At 47.9% G+C, this 25,225-nt stretch overlaps 1 protein-coding gene across 4 annotated transcripts in view; it reads right to left on the minus strand.

The window, feature by feature from the left end:
* The window catches only part of Pax5 (paired box 5), a 187,195-nt gene extending 162,487 nt beyond the window's left edge, over positions 1-24,708 (minus strand). Inside the window, exons 1-3 of one of the 4 annotated variants that reach the window (XM_052176398.1) lie at positions 24,544-24,708; positions 11,916-12,081; positions 6,466-6,663 (exon numbers count right to left, since the gene is read on the minus strand). In XM_052176398.1, the coding sequence (XP_052032358.1) occupies positions 6,466-6,663; positions 11,916-12,081; positions 24,544-24,589 (410 nt within the window). In that variant the 5' untranslated portion in view covers positions 24,590-24,708. Of the gene's footprint in view, positions 1-6,465; positions 6,664-11,915; positions 12,082-17,616; positions 18,715-24,543 lie in introns of those variants that run through there. The other 3 variants (XM_052176399.1, XM_052176400.1, XM_052176401.1) reach the window with 3 other exon arrangements.
* Between the last annotated feature and the right edge of the window lie 517 nt (positions 24,709-25,225).

The raw sequence follows: 25,225 nt of genomic DNA on the forward strand, positions 1-25,225 counted from the left end.
TACATAGTTATACCCACATCCCCGCCGCTGTTTCAAAACTCCATTCTCCACCAACAAACCAGGATTAAGCTGTGCACGCTGTTTTCATCTCCTGCACATTACACATGATAACCACTGTATCTGAATGCTTGTTTCAAGGCTGCCCTGGGTCCCAGCTTCTGCACAGGAAGGACAGAAGTAGCAGATGCTGTCTGTTAACATCACTGGGCAGTCAGCTCTGCCTCTGCCTGACCTTACACGCAGCCTGGTGCTAGCACCTGGGGCACTTGACACCAGTAGCTCTGGAATGGACTTGTTCATTGATGCTACAGGCCTAACCACAGAGCAGCAGAGTCCTGGCCACCTGAGTGAAGTCTGGGACCATTTTCTGATGAGTCAGCCTAAACACCTTCTCAAATGTATTGAATATATATATATATATATATATATATATATATATATATATATATATATGTATATATGTATATATGTATATATGTATATACACACACACACACACACATTTGTTTGTTACAATTCTCAAAGTAGTTGTTTCCATTAAGCAAACACAGACTATATTTTAAAAAGACCTGGGAGTAAGAACCCCTTTTCTTGCGCTCTTAAATTATGTTGCTACTTAACTTGGTTTTTAAAAAGGTTTTCAAGATTAAATTTATTTGTGTATTTGGGTGTGTATGTGTGTGAGCATGTGTGTGTGAATGTGTGTGTGAGTGTATGTGTGTGTGAGTGTGTGTGCTCATGCACATGCATGTGCCCCACAGGGCACATGCTGGAGTCAAAGGACAACTTCCAGGGTTGATTTACTCCTTCTACCATAGGGGTTGAAGGGATAAACTTGGGATACCACAAGATATGTCAAGTAACTACCTGCTGAGCCATCTTGGCCACCTTGATCTAATTTGTGTGTGTGTGTGTGTGTGTGTGTGTGTAATAATGTAGCAGATATGTATATAGATGTTAGATATATATTCTATTTCCTACTAAAGTCCAACTTAAAATCCTAACTTTTTATTAAATTTGTCAATAGACAAAACAAAGTATATTTTTCACTTGTCTGTTCCAATACCTGTAAATCACTGGCAAAGTGGTATGAGAGGTCTTGAACCTCTAACAGGCCACAGCAGCACAGGGAGTAAATGGACAGGCCCCAGAACCAGAGCACTGGAGTTCAAATTCAGCCTTCAGTTTCCCTACCTCAGTTCCCTCATCTGAAAAATGAGAGTAAGAATTATTCCTACCCCTCATGAGATTACTGTTATTACTATTAGGGCTGAATTAATAAACCAGCCAGGTGTGGCTAGTAATAAATGTCACCCAAGCTGATCCTCACTGCTGTCTTCATAAAGATGAACAGTAAGCTTCAACTCTAAAACAGACACTCCACATTTCCTTCAGGCACATGGAACAACCGTGATCCCACCACTCAGGAGGCTGAAGCAGAAGGATCTGAGTTCAAGGCCAGCCTGGGGTCCAGAGTGAGACCATATCTAAAGTAAATATGTAAGGCTAGTTCTATATTGCCGAGCAGAAGCATGCCAAGCGTGGCCTAGGGTAACGTGGTTTACTACTGACCGAGAGACTGAAGCCCGGCAGACTCCAGTTATTTAGCCAGGGTCGCACACAGGACACGGTTAGTCCAGACCCCCACCTCCCAGGCCTGAGATGTATTTGAAGGAAGTAGTTCCTTCTGTTAACCAGGTCCTGTATGAAACACAGAAGCTAATTGGACTTAAAATCCATTTTTCAGAATCTAAAGGGTCTTCCATTGTAAGCATTTAAGGATCCCGTTCAGGCACTGTTCCCCTCCTTTGAAAAACTAGGTCCTCTTACGACCATATCCCACCACCTCTCACAAAATTATACTGTAAACAAAAAAACATTAAATGTATACAAAAATAGACATCATGGTGCCCTGGAAAAGGTACGCTGGGGCCGGGGATGTAGCTGACTGGTGCGGTGCCTGCCCAGTGTATACGTACACAAGGCCTTGTTGTCAGGCTCGGGGTGATCCAAGCACCCCAAGGTAAAGGTAGAAGGGTCAGAAGCTCACGGTCATCTTTGACTGCATAGCAAGTTCAAGGCCAGCCTGGGCTACATGAAACTGTCTCAAAAGCGGGGTAAGGGCTGAGGAGATAGCTCAGCAATTGAATCGCTTGGCAGGCAAACATGAGAACCAGAGTTCAGATCTGAGAAACTCACAAAAATGCTGAGCAGCCTGTCTGTAATCCCAGCCTCAGAAGGCATGGACAGAGGATGTCCGTTGCAAAATGGCTGACTAGATCATCACCAAGCGCTGGGTCTCGCTGAGAGGCCCTGCCTCAACACTAAGGCAGAATACTGATTGAGCATGGATGGTTCCTGACATGGTGCTCTGGCTTAGATACACACACATACAACAACAACAACGACAACCATACACACACACACACACACACACACACACACACACACGCACACACACACACACACACTGCTAAAATTGCTATTTTAAAAAAAATGCAGAACGAGAAATAACCACAGTACTGAAGCTGCCTTCAACACTGAGAGGTGTACAGGCTACACAGAGGATCCAAAAATCTGGGACCTCTCTGGGTGGACCCACAGCCAAACTGAGGTCTGCTGCCCATGAGAAGGAAAAGAGGGAGTGAAGGAGCATCTCAAAAGACTTGCTGTCAAAGATTAAGGAGAAGTAAGGCTGGCATGCTGGCGTGGGAAGGCCAGCGCTCAGGAGGCTGAGGCAGGTGGTTAGGGAGCTGTCTGGGCCACAAGGTGAGCCCAACTCCAACAAAACAAAACAAAAATAGCTAAGTAAAGTAGTGAACAATCCATCCTTCGCCAGGGACCTCCAACCCCTGCAAAGATGTTTTGGGGTTTGTTGGTTACGGAGTAGATAGCAAATATGTGTAACCTTTGAGGTTTTCCATAAAATCTGATCTGAGCCAGTAACACACACACACACACACACACACACACACACACACACTTAATTGGAAATGCCACTTGTCCCAGCATTTGGCCACTCATTTAGAGCCACAGAACTGGATGAGAAGAAAAAAGACCCCTCACCACTCACCAGCTCCGTCTGCCCTGACTCTGCCTGGCCCTCAAGACTCCCAAATGCAGCATCTCAAGTGAGCAGAGTGACTTAAGTCCCAGGCTGTCTCCCACCAGCCTGATAGAACTGCTTCAGTGATATTTAGCCCCACATCAGCATTCTTTCCAGAGTTGGCTCCTGAAGACATCAGTATGGTGCCTCTAGGGTGAGGGATAGAGAGGACCCCATGGCTACTAGAACAAATATAAACACAGATATCACCTTCTCTCTAGTGTTTGAAATAGAGAAACAGTGAAAATTTGCCTTGGTGAGGGCATGCTAGGAGAGAGCTAGGAACTCTTTCTCTTGACACTTGCAACAGACTCTGCCTTCTTATCAAAAAGCAATTTTGTAGTGGATAGTACAGGCTTTCCAAGGAGACTGGAGTCAGGGTGCATTGGCAAGAGAATCCTTCACATTTGAGGCACCCTCACTGAACATGCAGAGGGGAATCCCCAGCAGGAGCCCTGGGGAGAAGTGCTGGAAAGATCTAAGGATTCTTGGTATCAGTAGACAGCAAACCTTGTCAGCCCTGATGACTGAAATAGGGAAAGAAGAGTGACGTCTCCTTCTGGCCTCCTCCTCACGGGAGGTGGCTTGCAGAGAGACCTTTAGGACATGGACACCAGGCCTCCTCTTACCCTTGACTCTACGCTCATCTCCATCTTAAGCATCTTTCCCCTGGCCTTCCTGTCCGGGCTTCACCTTCTACACCTGACACAGGACCACAGCAGGCCCGAGGGCTGTGGCAGGCCACAGATAGAAAGAAGATACACTCAGCCAGCCACATCTATGGGCTAAGATGCCCTAGGGGGTCCCAGAGTCTAGCTGTGGCTGCAGTCACCAGCACCAGAGCCTCCAGTGGTACCGCCCTAGACTTAGAATCAGCCATGCCTGATGTCCCTGGACCATTCATTCAAGTCCTCCATCCACAGCCTTTGCTACACCTCCAACTGCTTCTGCCTTTGCAAGGATGAGGTGTGATGAATAAATAAACAAATGTAATTTAAAACTACATTTAAGCCCAAAGTAAGTTATCTCAAAGAAACATGTAGAGCAAAGATAGGAATGCTATCTATGCTCGAAATCAATTGCCACTATTTAAAAGCCTAGTTGTTTTTCATGTGCACGCATCCACCTCCACACAGAGCTCCTGGTGTCTAGATTCCCTTGAGGAGTGAGAAGACTCAGACCCGCTCTCCCGGCAGACACTCGGGGACTTGGTAACAGCTGCCCACCCACAGGGCTGTGCTGTCTCACCGCCACTGCAGTCTCTAGTCTCATACCCGGCCTGCTTCCCTCATTAGAAGCCATCTGCCTGGCCCTACCCACACAGGCAACAGAGTTTGTGCTCCTCATGGGCAGCTATTCTGTGGGCAATGTCATTGTGTGTGTACCCTACATTGGGAAAACCTGTGGGCTCTCCAAATCCCAATCAAGCGTTTGCCCAAGGTTACTCTGCAGAGAGGACCAACTTCTCTAATATTGCCTCCATTTCTCCCTCTACATTCTCCAACGACCCCCTCAGCTGGACGACCCCTCCTGGCTTACAGAGACCTAAGCAGTATGGCGCTCATCCAAGGGAACAGGAGCATGGATGAGCGCTGGTATATATCTAGGATAAGTCCATTTGTGCTGCAAATCGCATTTTAAATCTTAGTATCTAGAAAGAGAATGTTAAACAGCTCATTAACATTTTTCATACTGAGTGTACATTGAAATACTTTTTTCCCCTATATTTGGGGTCAAGTAAATCTAACCACAATTAATTATACATATTTCATTTTACTAGAAAATTTTAAATTACGCACATATAGTATCTAATAGTAGTATTATTACTGCTGTGTACTATATATTGTATACTATAATAATAGTATGTATTAGCAAAATTCACATTCTTCCACTAAAATTTCACTAGGGAAGTAGCTAGGATCTCTGGTTTGCCAACTCTCTTCCCAACTTGCAGAGTTACCATTGTTCCATAATGCAATTTACTTATAAAAGGAAAAATAACTTGTTTGTTTTTTGGATTTTGGAGGTAGAATTTCATGTCTCACTTAGAACTCTCCATATCACCTAAGGATGATTTTGATCCTCCTGCCCCTACTGTAACCCCACTGGGACTATAGGCATGTACCAGTGTACCAGGTTTACGTGGTACTAGGGTGTAGCCCAGGGCTTCATGTATGTAAGACAAGCCCTCTAACCCCTGAGCTACACCCCCAGCTCCCAACTATAGGCTCAAATGGATCTATCTATAACAGAAAAGTACCTTCTTTGGTAGTACTACCTCGAGTATTGGCACATGTGTGTGACCTCAGCACTCAGGAAACTGAGGCAGGAGGATCATTTCAAGTACACAAGTTTTTCCAAAGGCCAACTAAAGATACAGAGTAAGACTCTCTCTCATTAGGAAAGAAAGGAAGGAAAGAAGGAAGGAAGGAAGGAAGGAAGGAAGGAAGGAAGGAAGGAAGGAAGGGAGAAAGAGAGAGAAAGAAAAAAGATAAAGGAGAGAAAAAAGATAAAGGAAAGGAAAAGAAAAGAAACATTTCTCACAGAATGTAATTTTCATTTTATGTAGTATTTTATTTTCTGAGTTGGACTCTTGCTATGTAGTCCAGGCTGGTCTCAGAAACACTGTCATCACACTGCTGAAATCACACGTGTGTGTTAGCACAGCCATGCCTAGTCAGAAATTCCTCCTTAAGGCTCTGGTGGTGTCAGTCAATATGCTTTAGCTCGTGAGGAAGAGACTAGAGAGGATGCCACTATGGAGTCCACAACAATGCCATGCCTGGTGCCAGGGTGTATTTCTGTGTGTCTTTTCACTCCCTGGGTGAGATCTGAGGATGCATAGGACCAGGCATCTCCTTGTCTCCAGAACACTTTAGTATCCTGAAGCTTCCACATTAGAATCATTAGAAATCCCACGACAGTGTCCTGGGCTCTCTTCAGTTTAGAAACAGGGCAGACAAGGAGCCACATGTGCTCAGCCCAAAAAGGACTCTGTTTCCCTCACATAAGCAGTTCAACCTCCATCCAAACTGGAGGCTGGACTGTCTGCCTGGGAACCTCTGAGATGAGTTAGCCCCCGGGGGTAGGGATGTTTGCAAAAGGATAATCAGGACAGTTTATACAGAGTGCTCCACAAAGGCAGATGAACCCAGGGATGTCAGTCACTCCTGACTCAGAAAACACAAGTGGCCTGGGCATTGGCATGATGTGCTCCCCCAGGAGCTGAGTCCAGCACCATCTGTCTGTCTTCTCCCTTGGTAACTAATCCACAGAGAGTGAAAGGAGAAGACCCAGATCTTCAAGAGGCACACACAGACCTTTCAGTACAGCAGCCCCACCCAAAGCCCCCGTCTCACCTGTTGATGGAGCTGACGCTGGGCACTGTGTCGTTATCACACACTCGCTCTGCCAACAGCCGGTCCCTGATCTCCCAGGCAAACATGGTAGGATTTTGGCGTTTGTACTCAGCGATTTTTTCCACCACTTTGGGAGTGGCGACCTTTGGTTTGGATCCTCCAATCACCCCCGGCTTGATGCTTCCTGTCTCATAATACCTAGACGCAAGAAGAGAGGACCATAGTTAGCCATGATTAGCCATGGGAGCCCACAAAGAGGATGAGCATTTGAAACTTGCAAAGTGTGACTTGTGGAGCACTGAAAATGTAAACAGATCTTTAAATACAGTATGAAAAAGGCTATTAAATATCTCGATGGTTTTTTAAAGCATTATTTCTAAAAACTATGCATTTTGTGTATACGCGTGGCTCCATGCATGTACACGTGTGCCAAGCTCAGAGGACAATCTTCCTGAGTCAGTTCTGTCCTTCCTCCATGGAGTCCCAGGGATTGAATCCTGGTCACCAGGCTTGGCAGCAAGCACCTTGACCAGGTGAGCCATCTGGCCAGCCCACTAATAATTTTGTATATTTGTTCTATGTTAAAATGACAATCTGTATGCACTGGGCTAAATAAAATTCATAATTAAAATTAATTATACTAGCTTCTCTTTACTCTTAATGTGCTATGAAAAAGTTTCAAATTTCCTGCACAACTTGTATTGTATTATAGTATAGTATAGTATAGTATATTGATAATATAAATCATAAAATACATATTTACAGATTATTTTTTAAATGCAAGTTAGTTTTTCCTCTTGGTCCTCTAGCCACTCTAAAGCACATAAATTGCTTTAGAAGAGTAAGTGACTGGACAGTTAGTGTTTCTGTGATATAAAATGGCTTTATGCTGGTTAAATGTCTTCCTCGGGTAACAAAGGATTGAGGTGCTTTGACTCTTGAACTAAAATTTCCTCAGAAAGGTGGTGTGGACCTTTCTCAGTTTGCTGGCTCTCCCATCCCCAGCAGAATTTCCAGCATTCTCTCAAGCTGTTCCCTGTACTACATTGTGTTTTCCAAAAGAGAAAAACAATAGCTGATGTAAAATTAAAGGGAGTGTTGAATTCCAGCATTAATGGGAAATATGTATTAGAAATCAAATCCCGAGCAATCAGAAAAACCAACCACAGTTCTTGCCAGCTCTCCCAGAGGCCTCCCCTGAGGTAAATGGCTGTTGCTAAGGACATTCCCATGCTATCAGCTTTCCCTCGTTAACGCAAATAGGATGTCAGGGTTTTACAGCAAAACCGAGACCGAGACCGGAGAGGAGAGAGGCATGAGAGACCATTGGGGGATGACTTGGTTCTTTTTCTGAATTCTAGCAGTCACTGGATGCCTCTGTTTTACAGAGGAATTTGAGTCCCTCTTTCAAAGAAGATTATCTTGAGGTTGGAAAAATTTTAACCCAAAAGACATTTCAGTAATTATAATGTTTAAACCTAGATAAGAAGTAGGGGAAGGCACTAGAAATGGTGGCACACATCTGTAATCCCAGTGCTTGGGAGGTGGAGGCAGGGGGATCTCAAGTTTTAAGGAGACTTGGCTACAAAGAGGGGGTGGGGAGGAGGGGGAAAAAGAGGAGGAAGAGGAGGAGGAGGAAGGGGGAGGAAGGAATGAGGTGATTCTGTTGGATGGATGGATGGATGGATGGATGGATGGATGGATGGATGGACAGATGGAAATGTGACCCAGAGCAGTATGGAACATGTATAGGGTTGCTAGAACTCTCCGCTTAGATAAGTCTGTCTAGGGCCAAGCGAGTGAATATTATAGAAGTGAAGAATAGTCCTTGTTTTCATTGAGAAGACTAAGTCATTTACAAAGTTTAACCATAAAACAAAGCTCAACATATCTTCCTTATAAAATTGTTGAAAGACATTTTCTTTAAAAAAAAAAAATGTTTTTAATCACAAAAAAAAAAAAAGTTCAATCCAGGGAGATAATAGCTTTCGACAGAAAGCTATTTCGACGGCACTCGGCATCTCCCGAGGACTCCACAGTCCTGCCGGCTTCTCAAGAGAAAGTGGATTGCTAACTGTCATGTAACAACTTGTCATTTGGCACAGCGCTCTAGAGTTTATGGAGCTCTTCCAGTTACCTTGATCCTCACTCATCTTTGGAGGCCAGCAGGATTTCATGGACGGAAAGCAGAGTCAGAGACTACGAGACTTGCGCGACTCCTGGCTACAGAGACAGACTTTGACTCCAGTGCTCTTCCCACAAGCTTCTGCTCTCACTCTAACCTTTGAAGCACTGGTAGTTGGGCTTCTTACCACTGAGGAGAGCTTTTCAAGGTCTTTTCTCAAGTATCTTTCACTTGCTCATTGAACCAAAAGTCACTGGCTCCCCTTAGGGCACGGGTGGTCTCAGCACTTACAGATGTATAGACCGCACCGTGGTCTCAATGGAACTACAGCGCCCGCACAGCAGCAGGGTAAAGCCCCTGCTTACGTGGCTGGCATGCACAGCCCTGGGCTCCCTGCCCTACGTACTTGAGCAATGCCAACTGTGTGACCCCGCAGTCCCGACAATCGAGGCTTCTGTCTTCCGTTTGACTGACACGTGGGCCAGACCCTTAGAAAGTAACACACACCCCCGAAACCCCAACTCGAGACTGTGTCAAGTGAGGATTCGGACTTAATAACTGTCCTTTCATCTCAGCAAAACAGCCGTGCAGCCCTTTGGCTTACAGACAAAAGGAGAGCGGCAGCCACCAGCACAGTGTCCCTCGGTGCAAAGAGCACAAAGAGCATTAGGTTGAGAGTTGAGAGGTGCCTGCCTGTTGTGGCTCTGACACCAAATGGCTCTGTGATCTTGACCAACTCGCTCAGCCTTTCTCGCCCTCAGTTATGCCGTTTTGGTAAGGGGCAGGTATTTGCCCTGATTCCTTTGCAGAGCTGCTATGGTGACAGAAATTCAGAATGACTAAAAAGATTTTGCAAAAATTAAAAATAAATGAAAGATGAAAGAGAATTTGCATAAAGTAGAGTGCACAGTTGGGGATTAAAATCCCCCACTGTTTTAATTTTACCATGTGACATGTCACCAAATTTCAAATGACCTGGCATTCCCAACGGGAGGAGGAGACAGCAGTCCTGCTCTTGTCTTGGACTTCATATAATACCCAGCCCTCTACAGCCTTGAAGTCTACAGTGGATGTCTATACTCCTGGCAACCCACACACCTTCCTGAGGCAACAGGGAGAGCTGTCTGCTCCCAAGGACTTCTTCAGTCTTGCTACACAGCCTTTGAAATTTGCAGTCACTATCCACCAAACACTCTACGATTTGTCACCCACTTAGCACCCATCAAATTCCTCTGGGGGTTGGGGGATCTGTGGATCGAAATGACCCAGTTTGGAAATTCCCAGACACACTGTTTTAGGGCTGAACTTGTTTCTTAAAAGGCAGTTCTAATTAGAGTGACATTTTGTCCACTGTGGTTCTTAGTTATGAAAATAATGAGCTATGAAATTCCAATTTATTGTTGACAACTTAAACGGCCAGGCACCGGAGCGGCGCATAACTTCCGAATGCCACTCTGTCCAGTGACAAATCTATTCTGGTCCACGGGAAGCTGCTGGCTTGACTTTAGAAGGGTCTCTGTCCACCTCAGTCTTCTTGGGAGATGTAAAGGGCTCCAGAGCTCTAGACCATGAGAACCAGTCATTTGGATATCTGAGAAAGGTTCTCACTGTCTTGAAATTTTCAAATAGTTAACTAAACGTCAGCTCAGCAAAGACATCTCAGTAAAAACAAAGGAAGGGGCTTTCCTCTCTTCCCCACAACTTCCCACCACAAAGAAGCCTCACAAGAAGATATTGGAGACCATTCAGCTCCAGAAGTGAGACCGGTAACCTCTGAAATGGCTCTCAACTTGCTCTCTCTTCTTCTGTATTTTCCTATTGTGTCCTTTTTAAAAAACCACCCTTTCTTCCCTTTGTTTTCTCTTCTCTCTCTCTCTCTCTCTCTCTCTCTCTCTCTCTCTCTCTCTCTCTCTCTCTCTCTCTCTCTCTCTCTCTCCTGCTTGCTCCTTCCCTTTGTTGCACTTGCTCTCACCTTTCTCCCTAAACTACCACCAAACAAGCCACCAAGCTCATAAGCTCCTCAGGCTGGAACTCTCTTGCTTAGCTGAGTGAGAAGTAGACCTGGATTGCACCCTCGGCTGCCACAGCTGATGCCACAGTTAGGCAAGAAAATGGATAATAAATGGAGAATAAACCATATATGTTGGGAGAATTCTTAAGTCCCAGTAGATGCAGTGAGAAGAGCGGAGAGTCACAGTGTCACCAAGAAAACTCCAGAAATACTTCAAAAATGTTCAGGCATCAGTTGTTAAGGCACAATGCAAGCTACAGGACAAAGGTGAAGACCACTGATTCCAGCGAGAAAAATAGTGAGAAAGCCCTGAGCAGATAAACCTGACACCATTCCTGTCTGCTAGGGCAGCTCTAAAACAAATCACATGCCCAGGACATTAAATAAACAAGCAAGTGAACCTATTGATGTGGTTTGGAGTTATTGAGAGAGATGGATCTCAGAGTCATTTAGCCCTCAGTCCAGCCCAAGGGCTGACTTAGCCAAACATATCCTGGCCAGTCAGTTTGCCTAGGAAAGATTTGTTTCCTCTTCTTAAAACCTGGCTGGTGCTGAGGCTTATGAAAAAATTAAATAAATGTGAGGCTAAAAGTCTGCACAGCTCTGGGAGGAAGTCATTGTTAGCATTTTTGCTTGCAAGCAAATTGAGGGGTCAAGTGGCAACGTTCAAACGACAGATTTGAGAGTTAGTGTTTGTTGCTAGTTTGTTTTCCTCTGGCTAAGTTAATGCATACTTAGGATGCCTGTCACTATGAAAGTTAACAAAAACACACAGAAGCGAAACATTGTAGCCAACATGATAAGGCTCATGATACAACTGACTTTTAAAGATAGAATATGCTATTTAAAAGAAAACACTGAGGACTGACAAGTATTGCTTAACATGTACACAGCCCTGCACCAACAGAGAAAAAGGAAAAAGGAAAAAGAAACATTCGACTCTGGTTGTGTACTACAATCTATTGATCTCCCAGTCATCTCCTTAGCCCCCAAGCTCACCTAAGAGGTTTTAGGGGGAAATTCTTAAGAGACTCCTACTCTTGGGTTCTTTAAAATAATTCAGCAGACTGTTTGAGAAGCACATTGTCCCTCCTGACAAAGTCCCCCTATTCCACGTGTCACTGAAAAGAGGAATTTCCACAGCTACTTTGAATAGGGTGGTCTCAAAAGACTTTGTAAACCCTCAAGTGCTGGGTGTGCAGAGCAAAATGCCCTCCAAAGTCTCATGGGGACACTGGCACCTTGAACAGCTGTGGGCTGTCTTTTAGCTCTTTCTTTAAAACATTGAGGGAAGCCTGGAGCCCATGCCTTTACCTGCCAAGAATTTTGCTGACACAACCATGGCTGACCCGAAGCTGCCTGGAGATGTCGCAGGGCCTGACACCTTGATGGGCAAGTTCCACTATCCTTTGGCGGACTACATCTGGGAGTGGCCGTCCATTCACAAAAACCCCCCCAAGCTGATTCACTCCTCCATGTCCTGAAACAGATCAGAAACAAAAAGCAAGGGGAAGGGTGGTTAGAACCAGTCACATAGTACAAGTGCCCTTGTGAGCACCCAGACCCCTCTGAGATCACAAATGGCTGGCAGGCTAGATGTCTTACACCTGGTGTCAATCATGCAGATGATGTAAGGACCATACATGGTCTTCTAACTCCAGTCTCAGCTTTTGACCATCTGCAGGCAGTCAACTGAGCCACCAGGAGCTCCCTACACTGTGTTTCTTTTAGTTACTAACATTTTCCTCTTCTTTTGGGGACAGGAGTAAGGGGAGGTGTGAAAGGGATCTGTATGACAGGAACTCAATTTAGTACACAATGCTGAATCTGGAAAAGACCCTGGGGAGAAGATTATGTCTTAAGATAATCAAATTTAAAGAGAGAAAAATAGTGGAATTTGTTCTCTTTTAACAAATGTCTTCAAAGGTGAAATGGGCTGTTCTAATATCTACATCTCAAGGGGGAAAGTGGTTTCAAATCAGCAATCTAACTCAAGAACTGAAGACTTTCTTTTTTAATGACCAGCATTTTCAGATCACTGAGACAAAACCTAACCGCTGCCTTAATTTAAAGAAAGAAAAAAGAAAAACAACAACTAAAGCCTTCCTTTAAGACTATGCTGTTGACAGTGCAGGATTGACCACCACTGCACCCTCTCAGAGCACACAAAAGAAATGGGTCACAGGGTCTTCTGCATACAGCACACTCCACTGAATCAGGTTTTGTTAGAAAGGTGTGCCCCTGAAATGTCCGGCATGTCTTGCGATCTGCAAGCAGGTTTAAATTGGTTAGGAAGAAATGAGAAAGCTTCCGAGTCCCAGATTTCCCGGGTGCCATGGAGTGTATTTAAGTAAAAGGAGTCAGAGAAAGTGCCTGTTCCGCTCCTTAGTTCTACACTTAGGCTGGACATCGGGAGCACTCTGAAGGGAAACAGGGACCTGAGTACACTGAGGACCAGAACAGTCAACACAGCCTGATCCAATGTAACATGACTGACACTTCAGCTGTCAATCAGCCACTAGCTGCCATTGCTGAGGGTTGGAGCCAAAACATGTTCAAGAACATGCTGCTGTTGTTGGCAACAAGGGGTAACCTCCTATCCTAGGACAGAGTGAACTCCACCGCAGCCAGGGTGGGAGGAGGGGAGGCACCCTCAAGGTCACACATACATGCATACTCCAACTTTAAAGTGGAAAGTAACCACCACGGTTCAGCCACCACCATTCTGGTTCAGGGCTTATCTACAACCAGGCCCGTGAACAATATCCAAAAATGGGGAATAGAACTCTCACAACACCACCTATTTCCTTAAAAGAGTCTTTTAAAAAATCATGTATTATTTTCCAAAATTTCTAGGTTTGGGCGTATGTCCAAGAAAACATTTTTTTTTTTTTTTAGGACATAACATTACTTAGTTCCAAACTATGTATGCTGCCTCTTCCTCTGACATTTTAAATGTGCCTTTAAGGGATTTTGATTGTTCTGAAACATCAAAATTCACACAGGAGAAGAAAAAAAAAAACAGAAAGAGAGAAATTTGTCCCTTACATCTAGGGACATAGTTACATAGCTTACCTATAACAGAGAGATTACAGCAACCCTGATCAACAGCTTTGATCTGGAGCAAAGAGTATCTAAGGGGGCGGGGGAGGGTTGAATCAATCTTTTCAGAACAGCCTGGATGTAAGTAAAACAAAGTACGCCCAAAATTGGGGTGTGTTCCCTGGGAGGACAGGGACCAGGAAAAGGCAGCTGAAAGGCCCAGAGCATCTCTCATATGATCTGGAGGTTCAGCCTCTGCAGCCAATCTGCAATCATTGTTTGCTGTACCACTGACGATTGAGACTTCTGCCCAAAACACAGTGGCAACCTTCAGAAGACTTCAACACCAAGGCAGTTCTGTAGGGGAATCTATGGGTTTGTATCACAGCAAAAGCTGCGAAGAATCTCCTACAATTGGGTCTCTCTAGATCACAGCAGATCCTCCAAACCACCTCCCTGTGTCCGCAGGGCTAGTGGATTTGCAGAATCTAAGGCAGGTGTCCACATCCGACACAGACTTGGCCTGGGTGGTTCTTACTTGTCTTAACTTCCTGGGCAGGCCCGGGGGGATCCTCTTGATCCTCTTGCCTTTACCAACACTTTGCCAACAGAGCACTTTACCATTGAGGCCTCAGGAAAGGTGCTAATCTGAGATTGATAAGAAGGGAAGCTCACATCTAAGGGAGAGAGCCAGTGGGACCACGAAAAGGCGGTATGTGCAAAGGGTGTAGAGACTAGGGGTGGAGACAGGCAGCAACGACAGGAAGGCTAGAGAGAACACAGAGAAGTTTAGGCAGGCAGAGGGAGTCGGGAAGGAATGGAAAAATCAGAATAGACCAGCAAATGTAAGGGGACTTCTGGAAGACAGGGTATCTGTGGGTGGGGCTCTGTTTCTTCTCTCTCTCTCTCTCTCTCTCTCTCTCTCTCTCTCTCTCTGGCTTTGCTCCAGCTTGGCATCTCCTCAGAGACTCAAACCTCACCTTCTACTGTGTCTTCCAGCTGGGCGAGGGCCCATCTGCCAGGAAAGCACTGGGTTAAGACAGGAACTCAGCGATCATTTCTAAGGGGAGCAGAGTTTGCAGAGACTGGCACAGAAATGCTGGAAACAAATTAGATAGAAACTGGGAGACAAACACAGATACATCAAAAGTAAAGATCTGGGCCTCCACCTGGGGGAACAGGGCTTGAAGAGGGGACAGAAGAATGATGGAACTGTGGATGCCACTGGGACCTATGTGTCTCTGGCCTGGAAGGAGCTGGCTTCTGTAGATACTCTTCAGACCTTGCTAAGGACATATGGCCCACAAAGGGCACTGTCCTAACCCCAAGAACTATGACCGAGAACAGATTATTAGGAAAGAGATGTCTCTGCTCAGCTAAAGACTGAACTACAAGACCCTGGATCATAGAAAATCTTTCTAAATGCACCAAAGCAGAAGAAGGAAGGTACACACACAGACAAGCAAACAGAATCCCAGGGAGTGGACAGCCAGGTGCTGGCACACATAGCATTCATGCTGTAAATACTGACAACACAGAGGGAGAACCTCGTCTGTGCAGATATGCCAGCAGTCCACTGCCCTCTCTGGGATTAGGGCCTTCTCTTTCTGCCCTTTGCATGAATTCCGCAAAGCCTAATGGTATGCCTCTATCCTGAGAACCAGGTACAGTTCTGTCAGTCCTTTGATTTCTCCAGCCACAGTGTCGTATTCTATAAAACAGAAGGTTTGGGTCATACTAAGATGTGACACTGGACACAAAAGTACTTTATAACTAACTGGTAAAATGCTTGAGGGAAGGAAACATCTGGGAGAGGGCCACTGTGCCAGTGGCTGGGTGGAACTGGAATAGAGTGTGGGGTACCTCTGAACTCAGAAGCCAAATTTGCAGCCGTGTCTGTCCTTCTCAACAGAAACTGTCCTGTGCAGAACTGGTTGTGGGGGATAGGGGAAGAAGGGGGATAACAAGGAAAAACTGATCAGGGCCAGGAAAAAAAAAAGATGAAAGGAAGGATCCTAGCACACCTGTCTCCTTGCAGAACCTATTTTCTCTGACCCCATCACCAGCAAATTAGGACCCGGAGACAGATTACATTGTACACGCAAACAGCTTTAGGCATAAGAACTAAGGTCTTTCCAAAGAAGCCAAGGGCTCACACAAGCTCTGGAAGCTAGGCTTGCCCAGCCCCCACTGTGCTGCCAGGGAGATTGAGAATGGGAGGAGGGAGCATTTCCTGAGGAGGGGGCAGATTGAAGGCCCGGCAGGAAGGCTGGGACAGTAGCAGTTGCTTAACCTGCACCTGGAAGGAGCTGCCGCTCCACACGGATGCACACCGCAAGACCACCAAGTCTGATGCTGTCTCCCCACGGGCTTGGGCATGACCTCTGGGCAGCAGAACTCTGGACAGAGAGAGGCAGTGCAGGCCTTTGGATTTCCGCCAGAAGCACGGGAGCCAACCCTACCCATCTTCCTCCCGGTTGCTTCTTGCTCACCTCTCAGAGTGTTGCCCCTGACTCATTTGTTTTCAGGTTCGCTCTGAGTGAGAGCAGAGAGGCTCTAGACCCAGTGTGCGCAGGAAAATGCTGCGGGAGACGCTGGGGCCATGGTGGACTGGAAACCGCTTAAACCCAGTCTCCAAACGAGGAGGAATCGTTGCGGCTGGGACCAGAGCAAGCAGCTTCTCTGAGCGAAATCTTGTCGCCGCTCGGTTTACCTCCGACTGGGATATTGACACAAAGAGAAGCTGACCTGCTCAAAGCCCGCTTCGGCTGACTAAACAAACCTTCCCCTGCTACCAGGCCACTCGGTCCTTGGTGGGAGACGCGAAGATTATGACTTCACCCTGCCTTCTCTCTAGCCGGGTCTCTACTGCCTTTGTTAAATAGGGGACCCACCATGGCTAGAGTAGCGGGATCCCGGCTGGTTGAGATTAAACAAGCTTTGCAGCCGGCTGCTAGCCTCGGAGTTACTCTGAGATCTGTAGCCCACAGAGACCCGAGCTGGGCACCGAGTGCAGTCTGCCAAACCCTGGCGCCTTCCCCTGGCCGAGTCTACAGACAACAGAAAGGAAACACGATTCGTTCCACTTGGAATTTCCTTGAAATCTCCGAATCTAATCCAGCGTTAACTCACCGTGAGAAGAGCGCTCATCTCATAGGAGGCTGTGTTAATGGGTGAACTGGCAGGATCCCTGTGGGTCAGGCAGCACGGCCCTGCCGGTGCCCGAAATGACCGTTCTTACACTGCTCAGGCTTTTAGAAGGCAGGGACGCCTGCATGTGACTAATTAGCTTTCTTTCTTTCTATCTTTCCTTTTTTTTTTCTTTCTATTAGAGAAGCCATCTCAAGGTAGACATCCTACAGAGAAGGACCCAATGATGTCTTTAAAGATCTCTGTATGTACTGACCGACGCCTAAATTGAAGTGTAGCTTAGGGACTCTGACTTCGTTAATTTTTTAAATCCCCTCTTCTCGAGCCAGGGTGCATTTGGAATCCTGGACCTGGTGCCCCTTCTTAACTCTCGGGGACTGGTCGGGCTCCACTTTTCCTTCTAAGCATCAGTCTTGGTCAGTCCCGTGGATGAAAACGGCGCCAACAGAGTTGGGATGTTGAGCGCAGTCTGAGACTCTCCCTGACCTCTGTTAAACTTCCTGCCCTCCAACTGGCCCAGTTCCGAGCTTTCTGTGCGTATGAACCAAGGTTCTGAGAATTAGCTGCTAGAGCTCCAGAAAGGCTACAGCTCACTGCCTACACTACCTCGTTGCTGGAGGCGGGATTCACCCACTAGGCGCTTCGGCCTCGGTGGCCAAACCCGTTTCGAGTCCGCCGCCTAAAAGCATTGCACTTTACGAAGTTGTCTACGCAGCCACAGAGGTCCCGAGTCCTCCAGGACTTAGTACCTTACCCCGCACTCCGGCACCCCCAACCCGATCCCGGCCGGAGAGTGAGAGAAGCGAGCTCGCCGCCTACTTACTATGCATGGATGCAAACGGGTCGTGCTTACAGTGTATTTCCATCGGGGCGCTCCAGACTGTAGGCCGGCCCACGCCGCTGCCTCTCGGCGCCAAAGGGCTGCCCAGGGCGCCAAGGGAACCACGCCACCAGGGCGGGCACCGGGTGAGCTGAGCTCAGAAAACACCGCTGCAGCCGTGGGGTCCCTCTCGGAGCCGCCTGCGGAAGATCGCAGAGAGCTGAGCCGAGAGGCGGGAAACGGTGCTCAGCCAGTCGGTCTGGGAACGGGCGCACAACTCCGGCTGGCTTCGCTCCTCGGCCGGCTCAAGCGGCGGCTCCCGGCCCGCACCAGAGAAGCTGCGGCCCAAGCGCGCGCGGCGTCGAGGGCATAGCGCAGGGGCCCACCTCCGGGACGGCTAGGGGAGCCGGGCGCGGGACCAGCAGCTGCCCGCAGGAGGCCGCGAGCGCAGGGCCCTTCGTCTCAGTCCGGGGCAGCGAGGCCGCGGACTGCCAGGCTGCTTCGGTCTTGCTGCCTCGAGGGTCTGCCCGCCCTCCGGCCTCCGCCAGGTCCTTCCTGTCTCCCGCTGCTCCGTGTCTCTGGAGCCGGAGCAGCCCCTCCACCTCGCTCCTGCCGGCTCTCCGACGTCTCCGACGAAGTTACAGAGAACTCCCTCTCCTGTCACGCAGGGGCCGCGGCGGATCTTGAGATGCTGCAGCTGCTGAAGCTGTGAGCCCGGGGAGCCCCGAAGCTGCAACCCTCAAAGCCCGGGACCCGCTGCCTTCAAAGTTCCCGCGGGCCCCGCAGCTCCCGGCCCCTTGGCGCCTGGCTGTACCTCACGCTACCAACTCTTGGAGCCCCGCTGCCGGTTCTCGGGGTTCCAGATGGATTGTCCCTGGCTTGCCTCTTCCGGGACAGCCGCCGCGTCTGCCCAGCGTGGAGCGAGGGTCGCAGGAGAGGATGAGGGTCCCTGCCGCCGGGGCCGCCGGGGCCGCCGGGGCTGTTGGTGCTGAGAGGAAGCCCTTGCCGGCTCTAATGCCCGCTCTGCCGCCGGCGCCGCCGGCGCTAGCCCTCCTCCTGCTCGGCGCGCACAGTGCGCCACCGCGCCGCCCCGAAGCCGCTTTCAGGACCCGCTGCGTGTGGACAGCGCCGCCCGGGGCTCAGCCTCCCTCCGGGCGGGGGCGGGGCGGGAGCTCACCTGCCAATCACGCTCCACCAAGCCAATCAGAACAGGGGCATCCAGCCCTAGCCCGAAATACTGCCCTATTGGCTAAGCAACCCACGGGCTCCGCCTGATTAGCCGGTACCTGGGCAATGGGAGAGAATGGGGGGCGGGGCCCAAGCGGCGGCGCCACGTTCATTGACAAACGCGTCGGGGAGAAGGCCTAGTGGTTCGCGGATGGAAAAGGGGGGAGAGAGAGAGAGAGAGAGAGAGAGAGAGACAGAGACAGAGAGACAGAGAGACAGAGAGACAGAGAGAGAGAACAGGGCCCACGCAGTGCCTGGAGAGCCATGCTCTGGTCCCACAGAGCTGACCTTTCTGCAGGCCGTTGAGATTCTGGGATGCGCTTAGAGACTGAAGGCAACCAAGACAGGGACGAAGAGTGAGGATGGGAGAGACATATCCAGAAAGAAAAAAGAACAAAAACAAAAATAGAAAAACATCCACAGGTTTTAGAGGTAGACGTGCAGCACAGTAGAGACCCGGTTTTCGGTCTAGGTGACAGATTTCTGTGTGTATGTGTGCCGCTTTAGCCCTCACTTTGCTCCTCTGTAAAATGGACAGAGTTTAGTAAAGAAGTCTTTGGTTCATGCCAATGGAAACATTTCCTAAGTTTATCAAGAATTCACTAATCAACAGCCGTCTCCTCTGTATCCTTCTCTCCACAGAGGCCCCAGCATTGCATTAACCAAAGGCAGAACTGGGGAAATTTTATTTTAAGCTTACCAGAAGTGGGTGAGTCCCCAAAGCTTGGGCCAGGTTGCCTCAAGTACAGAAGCATAGACCCTGTCTGTTGTCTTAGCCTAAGAGCTGATAGGTCCCTTGGGAGCTGGTGATGCTCTTAGCTCAAAGCTTCTGTCAACAAGAGGACTTCCGCATCTGGTGAAAGGTCTCTTTAAAAAGGGAAGGAGTCCACCGGCATCCAGAGCTACTGAGAACACCTGAAGCCGGGGCTGCATTTGCAAATGCAGTTACCACCATTTGCAAGAGCCCGGCAGCAAAGCACCAGGATGGCTACAAAAGCCACAGTTCCCACCAGGCAGGAAAAACTAACCTCTCAGCAGAGCTCCTGTAGATTTTAGGACAAAAATGGACAGGCTTCTAGCAGACAGAATTCTCCCGTCCAGCAAAGCTCTTTAACCAACACACGCCTCAGTTTCTTGGCAATGTAAGGCTCTTAGGTCTTACATTTAAAAAAAAAAAAAAGTGTCTTCGCCTAGGTAGCTATAGTTCTGTGAGACTTCTAGTGTGCTAAGACCCAACCTAACATACAAGTGTGCACCCTTCCCGAGCCCCCGTACCTCAGCAGTTGTAGGAGAATACTAAACACTCCTTTGAATCATGAGTCTCTGCTATTAAACATAAACCCACGAGAGAGAGAGAGAGAGAGAGAGAGAGAGAGAGAGAGAGAGAGAGAGAGAGAGAGAGATTCTGAGGGGTCCGAGGATCATTTTCACTCTTTGCTTTCTGCCTGACTTTCCCTTCATTTTCCATTCCTCTCCCTTGCTCCATTTCTAATGTTTCTATACTAGGTCAGTCCTTGGGTCCTCCCTTGGTAGCTGTCTCCTCCAAGCTGCCCCTGACAAGTGGGCAGTTCTCTCCTGGCTGAAACAGCCCCACCCCCACTGGGGCACAGCTGCAGGAAAGCAGCCAAGGCTGGTCTCTGGGGACTCAGAAGGCTGTGGTGTACAAGACAGTGGGTTGGTAGCTTTCTCTCTTCATTTTCCAGAACCCTTTCTGGTCTTGATCTTTGCTGCCCCACACCTACCCCTGCCATAGGGCAGGGAGGTTACAGCTGGGAAAGGACTGTGATAGCACAGGGCCCTGTTTGCTTTATCCCATAGTTCCCAGTGGATCAGATAGCACAAGAATTGAGTTCCGAGCCAGTTATGTATGGGACTCTTAATTCCCAGAGAGGATGTCAAGAGGCTGCTCCTGAGAGTCAGTCAGCGGCGCCTCAAGCCCCCAACCCTGCTCCTTGAGTTTACAATCCCCGATCTAGAATCTTAAAACTAAAAGGGTTCTGAGAGAATGTCTCCCCATTTTACAGACTTGAAACCTGAGGATAAGAGGCCGAGTTCAACTTATCTGAGGTCATACTAGAGCAAGTCTGGGATAGAAGGAAGGCTGGAGGCTGGAGGGGAAGCTGATGTCAAACCTGATGTCAATTCATCTGGACAATGCCTGAAGGGGCCAGTTGTCCTGTATTGTTTGGACAAAACCCTTAAGGTAGTCTAAGCACGGGATGAAACTGCAGATACCATTCCAACAGGCACGGTCCAGATCCCACACAGTAGGTACTGTTCAGCCTTGGATATGTTCACTTCTCTATGACCCTACCTAACCAATGAAGGAAAAGGGGCCCTCGAAGGACTTAGTGATCCTGGGTCAGAGGAAATTTCCTCCCGAGTGGTTTTGTTTGCCACTCCTGGAGTTCCTTAGTTCTGAAAACTTCAAATCCCCAAGAAGTGAACAGCCCTAATATTACACCTCTCAAGCTTCCAAACAGTGGGCCAGAGACGTTAGATGACCAGTCTGAGATTGCATAGCTATTCCCCCACAGAGATAGGCTTCTAAGCCTCCAGTCCTGCCTTCATCTGCAACCTGGGTTCAGGAAGGGCTACCAGAGAGCTACACAGAGCAGAGACCTGTGAAACAAAACCATGGGGGGGGGGGGGGGTGCAGGGAGTGGAAACAAAGCAAAACAAACAAAACCCACAAGTTATTTAAATTCAATTGCTTTGGAAAGTTTTGTCTGTTGATTGAATGACCATTGACCAGAAACCAGAACACCTTTGGAGAGTCTCTCTCTCTCTCTCTCTCTCTCTCTCTCTCTCTCTCTCTCTCTTTCTGCACTTGGAGACTTTGCTCTCACACCACGCCCATACCATCCCCACTTCCTCTCCCCACCCCCCAACAGTCAAACCCTCTGAGTGCTTGTGCTGCCTTGGAGTTCTGGCTTGAGATTGACTCTTGCAGTGTAATTCCAGCCCATTTGCCTGCTCTTTCTTCTACTAAAACAAGGCCTTTCAGTGTTTAGATCTTGGGAATGATCTGAGATGTCTGGCCATTGCCCTTCTAGCCTGATGGGTTCCTTTTAGCCTTAATTTTAAAAAGTATCAAAGAAGAAAAGCAAATGGTGTGATTGCACAGGAAATGGGGCATAAAGATGCCTGTCTGATTCTTGAAAGTGGATCAAGAGTTTGCCCTACTTGGTCTGGGTATATTGCAGCAGTCACTGGGGAGTGCACACATGCTGCATTGGGGCTTGCCATCCCTACCAGTCTGCTCCTGCACCCAGAGAATCTCTCTCTCTGAAGACTTAAGAGTACATAGTCTTTTCTCCTAAGCCTCAGTTTCTTGTACCTGGAATCCAGAGAACAACCTCTAGAATGTTTCCCAGAGCTTTGTGAGATGCTGTCCCAGGCATGGGAAGTGCTATTCTCCCACTTCTAGACCCAGTCTTGTTTGATGATCACCATAAGTTCCTGCCTTCTGGGCCTCCTCTTTTCCAAAGAAGGGAGACTGACATGCTTCTTAAGTGACTCCCTGCTGTGAGCTGACCTTGCTTAATGTTGGACTTTCAACTGTAAAGATACTGCAGATAGGAAAGGAAATCCCAGTTCTAAAGAAGGACTGATATGACTCCAGAGGAAAGAAGGGTCAGTCTGGTGTCCCTGAGAGGCCTAAAATTTCGGGGCAGAAAGCAGACCTAGATGGCCTTGAGTGCCCGGTAGCTTCCCAACCCTCCCCCTTCTCTTCCCTGGGCTGGACCTCAGGACTTGGAAAACAAGCAGAAGGGTACACCTGAGCTACTACCCGCTCCCAAGCAGGTGGCCTTTACCCTAACTCATCATTGAGGGGCGTGGCTCTTAGGATTTGAAGCTCCAAACCCCTTTAGGATTTCCACTATACAAACCCCACCCAGTCTAACAGCACAGGAGAGTGAAATGCTTTATTGATTAAACGATTATTCAGGCGATTGAACTAATCAAAGAGCCCATCGACCGCCATGAATTACATTCTTCGTCGACAGCTTGTCGGAGAGACAGCCACTCAGACCCCTCTCTTGACTCACAGGCGTCATCCGGGTTCCAACATTAAACAACCCAGGCAGGCACAGAAACCTCTGGGCATCCCAGCACTGGGAGAAAGGAAGCTTGTCCGGGAGTTAAGAATGGAAAGGGAGTGGAGGTCCAGGTCTCCACCTCTGAGCTCTCACCGACACTATGTTATTTCTCCTGCCCTCGCTTTCTTATATCATGGCTTTTCTGGACTCAAAGCTATGCCAGGAAGTCACCCTGGCTTGGGGTCTAAGTTTTCTCTTCTCTCTGACTTTATCAAAGGCTTGAGTAGATCTGAGTTCTCATAGACGATCCAGAAGGGAGAAAGGTGGGTTTCGTGCCATCGCTCAGAGTGTTTGTGTACAGGTTGGCACATGAGCCTAGTGAGCAAAAGTGGGTAAGCCTAAGTGTGTCCTAAGGCAGACACTAGTGAGCCTAGTGTCTGCCTTAGGGTAGACAGAGGCCTACTGCCCTGCCACATCTCAGACATAAGCACATCCTGCTACCCAGTGCCTGGGCCTGGGAGACACAGGGCCACTGTGCCAAGAAGGCCTGTGTACATACAGTCAGTCACCCAGCTGAGTGACCAGGCTAGGCCCATCTATGTACCCACTTGTGCTCTCCTTCACTGGAGCAGCACCCACAGGACAAAGCCTGAGCATACAGTGTGACACACACACACACAGTGTCAGAGGCTAATCTAGGTGATAGCCTAAAGGCAAGTGATTGGAGTGTGTGTGTGTGTGTGTGTGTGTGTGTGTACACTGTCAAAAATGTCATCAGTAGCCCACAGACTGTTCTTACCCACCAAAGTTGTGCCTGCTATAGGAGACCCTTGTGTACAAATACTAAATGCAATAGTCCACCAATAATGAGACAGTACACAATGCACAGAGAGAGCTTAATTGCCCTGAATTCACATCACTCTTGATTCTCTTTCTCAATATTATAAGACCTAGGCCTGGCAGCACATGTGTTGCACACTCTACTCCTAGTAGGCCCCAGAGCTGTACCTGTGCCTAGAGACAAACACTTTTGTCTGGCCTGGTATGTACACATTGGGCCGCTGTTGACCTCCAAAAATGGAGGGGTCAGAGAACCACCTCTTTCTTACTTCCAAAATCACTTGGGATATAGAGATGACCAGACCCCTCAAGCAGTAGATGTCCAGTGAGTGAGATGCTTATCAGATTATATGCAGAGCATTTACACAGACACATAGCTTACAAAGACAAACACGAACTCATAGACACATGCTAATACACTCAAGGCAAGATACAAGCTAGTAAAGATGCAAGCAGGCATACAAATGCAAACGGAATACCTATTTGTGGGCACACAAACTCACACACACATTGATCTCCTCAAGTAAACACACAGATCCAACACCTCCAGATTAACACCAACACAAGCATCAGAAAGAGAAACAAACAAAACCCTAAGAAAACAGGCTTCCTTGAAGACACCTTGACTAGTGAAAATCGTGTGAATGCATTGTAAAAGGACAGGCCTTTTCCTTAGAAAACTACACACACACACACACACACACACACACACACACACACACACACAACCTTTCTCCTTTTGTAGATATTAGCATGGATACTAGCTCTGGGTAATGTCCCAGAGTAAGCACAGATGAGTCCCGTTTAGCGGTGTTCCTACCTGTCCTGATGGTCCGAGGAGTCGGGTAATTTTTCTCTAAATCCATTTCGAATTTCAGGACTCGATGAAATGGACAGGGAGGAAAAGTTTTCACTTTTGGGGTGCCTTTTTTCTTTCTTTCTTTTCTTTTCTCTTTCTTTGCTTTACTTTTTTCTCTTTTTTTCTTTTCTTTCTTTCCTCTTTTTTTCCTCTTTCTTTCCTCTTTCTTTCTTTCTTTCTTTCTTTCTTTCTTTCTTTCTTTCTTTCTTTCTTTCTTTCTTTTTTTCTTTTCTTTTTTCTTTTTCTTTTCTTTCTTTTTTTTTTTTTTTTTTGTGCCGGGCCGCTCACAAGTCGGAATAATTGAAGCCTTCCGCTCCCCCGCCGAGCTGGGGTAGCTGATCACTGAGCTGAAACTAAACGTTTTAGGTGGAAAAAAAGCGTCCGAAGGCACCGTGAAATGATTAAGGAACTAAAGAGCTTCTCGCCATGTGAGATCATGTCCTGTTCTCGCCAACATCACAAGATGTCCCCAGACACGTCGCGCCCCCAGCGCACCGCCCCGCACTGCGGGCCAAGAACCAGGGAAAGGGTGTCGGCTCTATGGCCTGCCCAGCGTGCCAGACGGGGCGGACCGGCCTGGCCGAAGGTGTGCAAGAGGCCTGGAGAGCAGCAATGCCGCCTCGGTGCCTCCTTGGACTTTTAT

The sequence above is a fragment of the Apodemus sylvaticus genome, chromosome 3 (assembly GCF_947179515.1).
Source record: "Apodemus sylvaticus chromosome 3, mApoSyl1.1, whole genome shotgun sequence".
Taxonomy (NCBI): Eukaryota; Metazoa; Chordata; class Mammalia; order Rodentia; family Muridae; genus Apodemus; species Apodemus sylvaticus.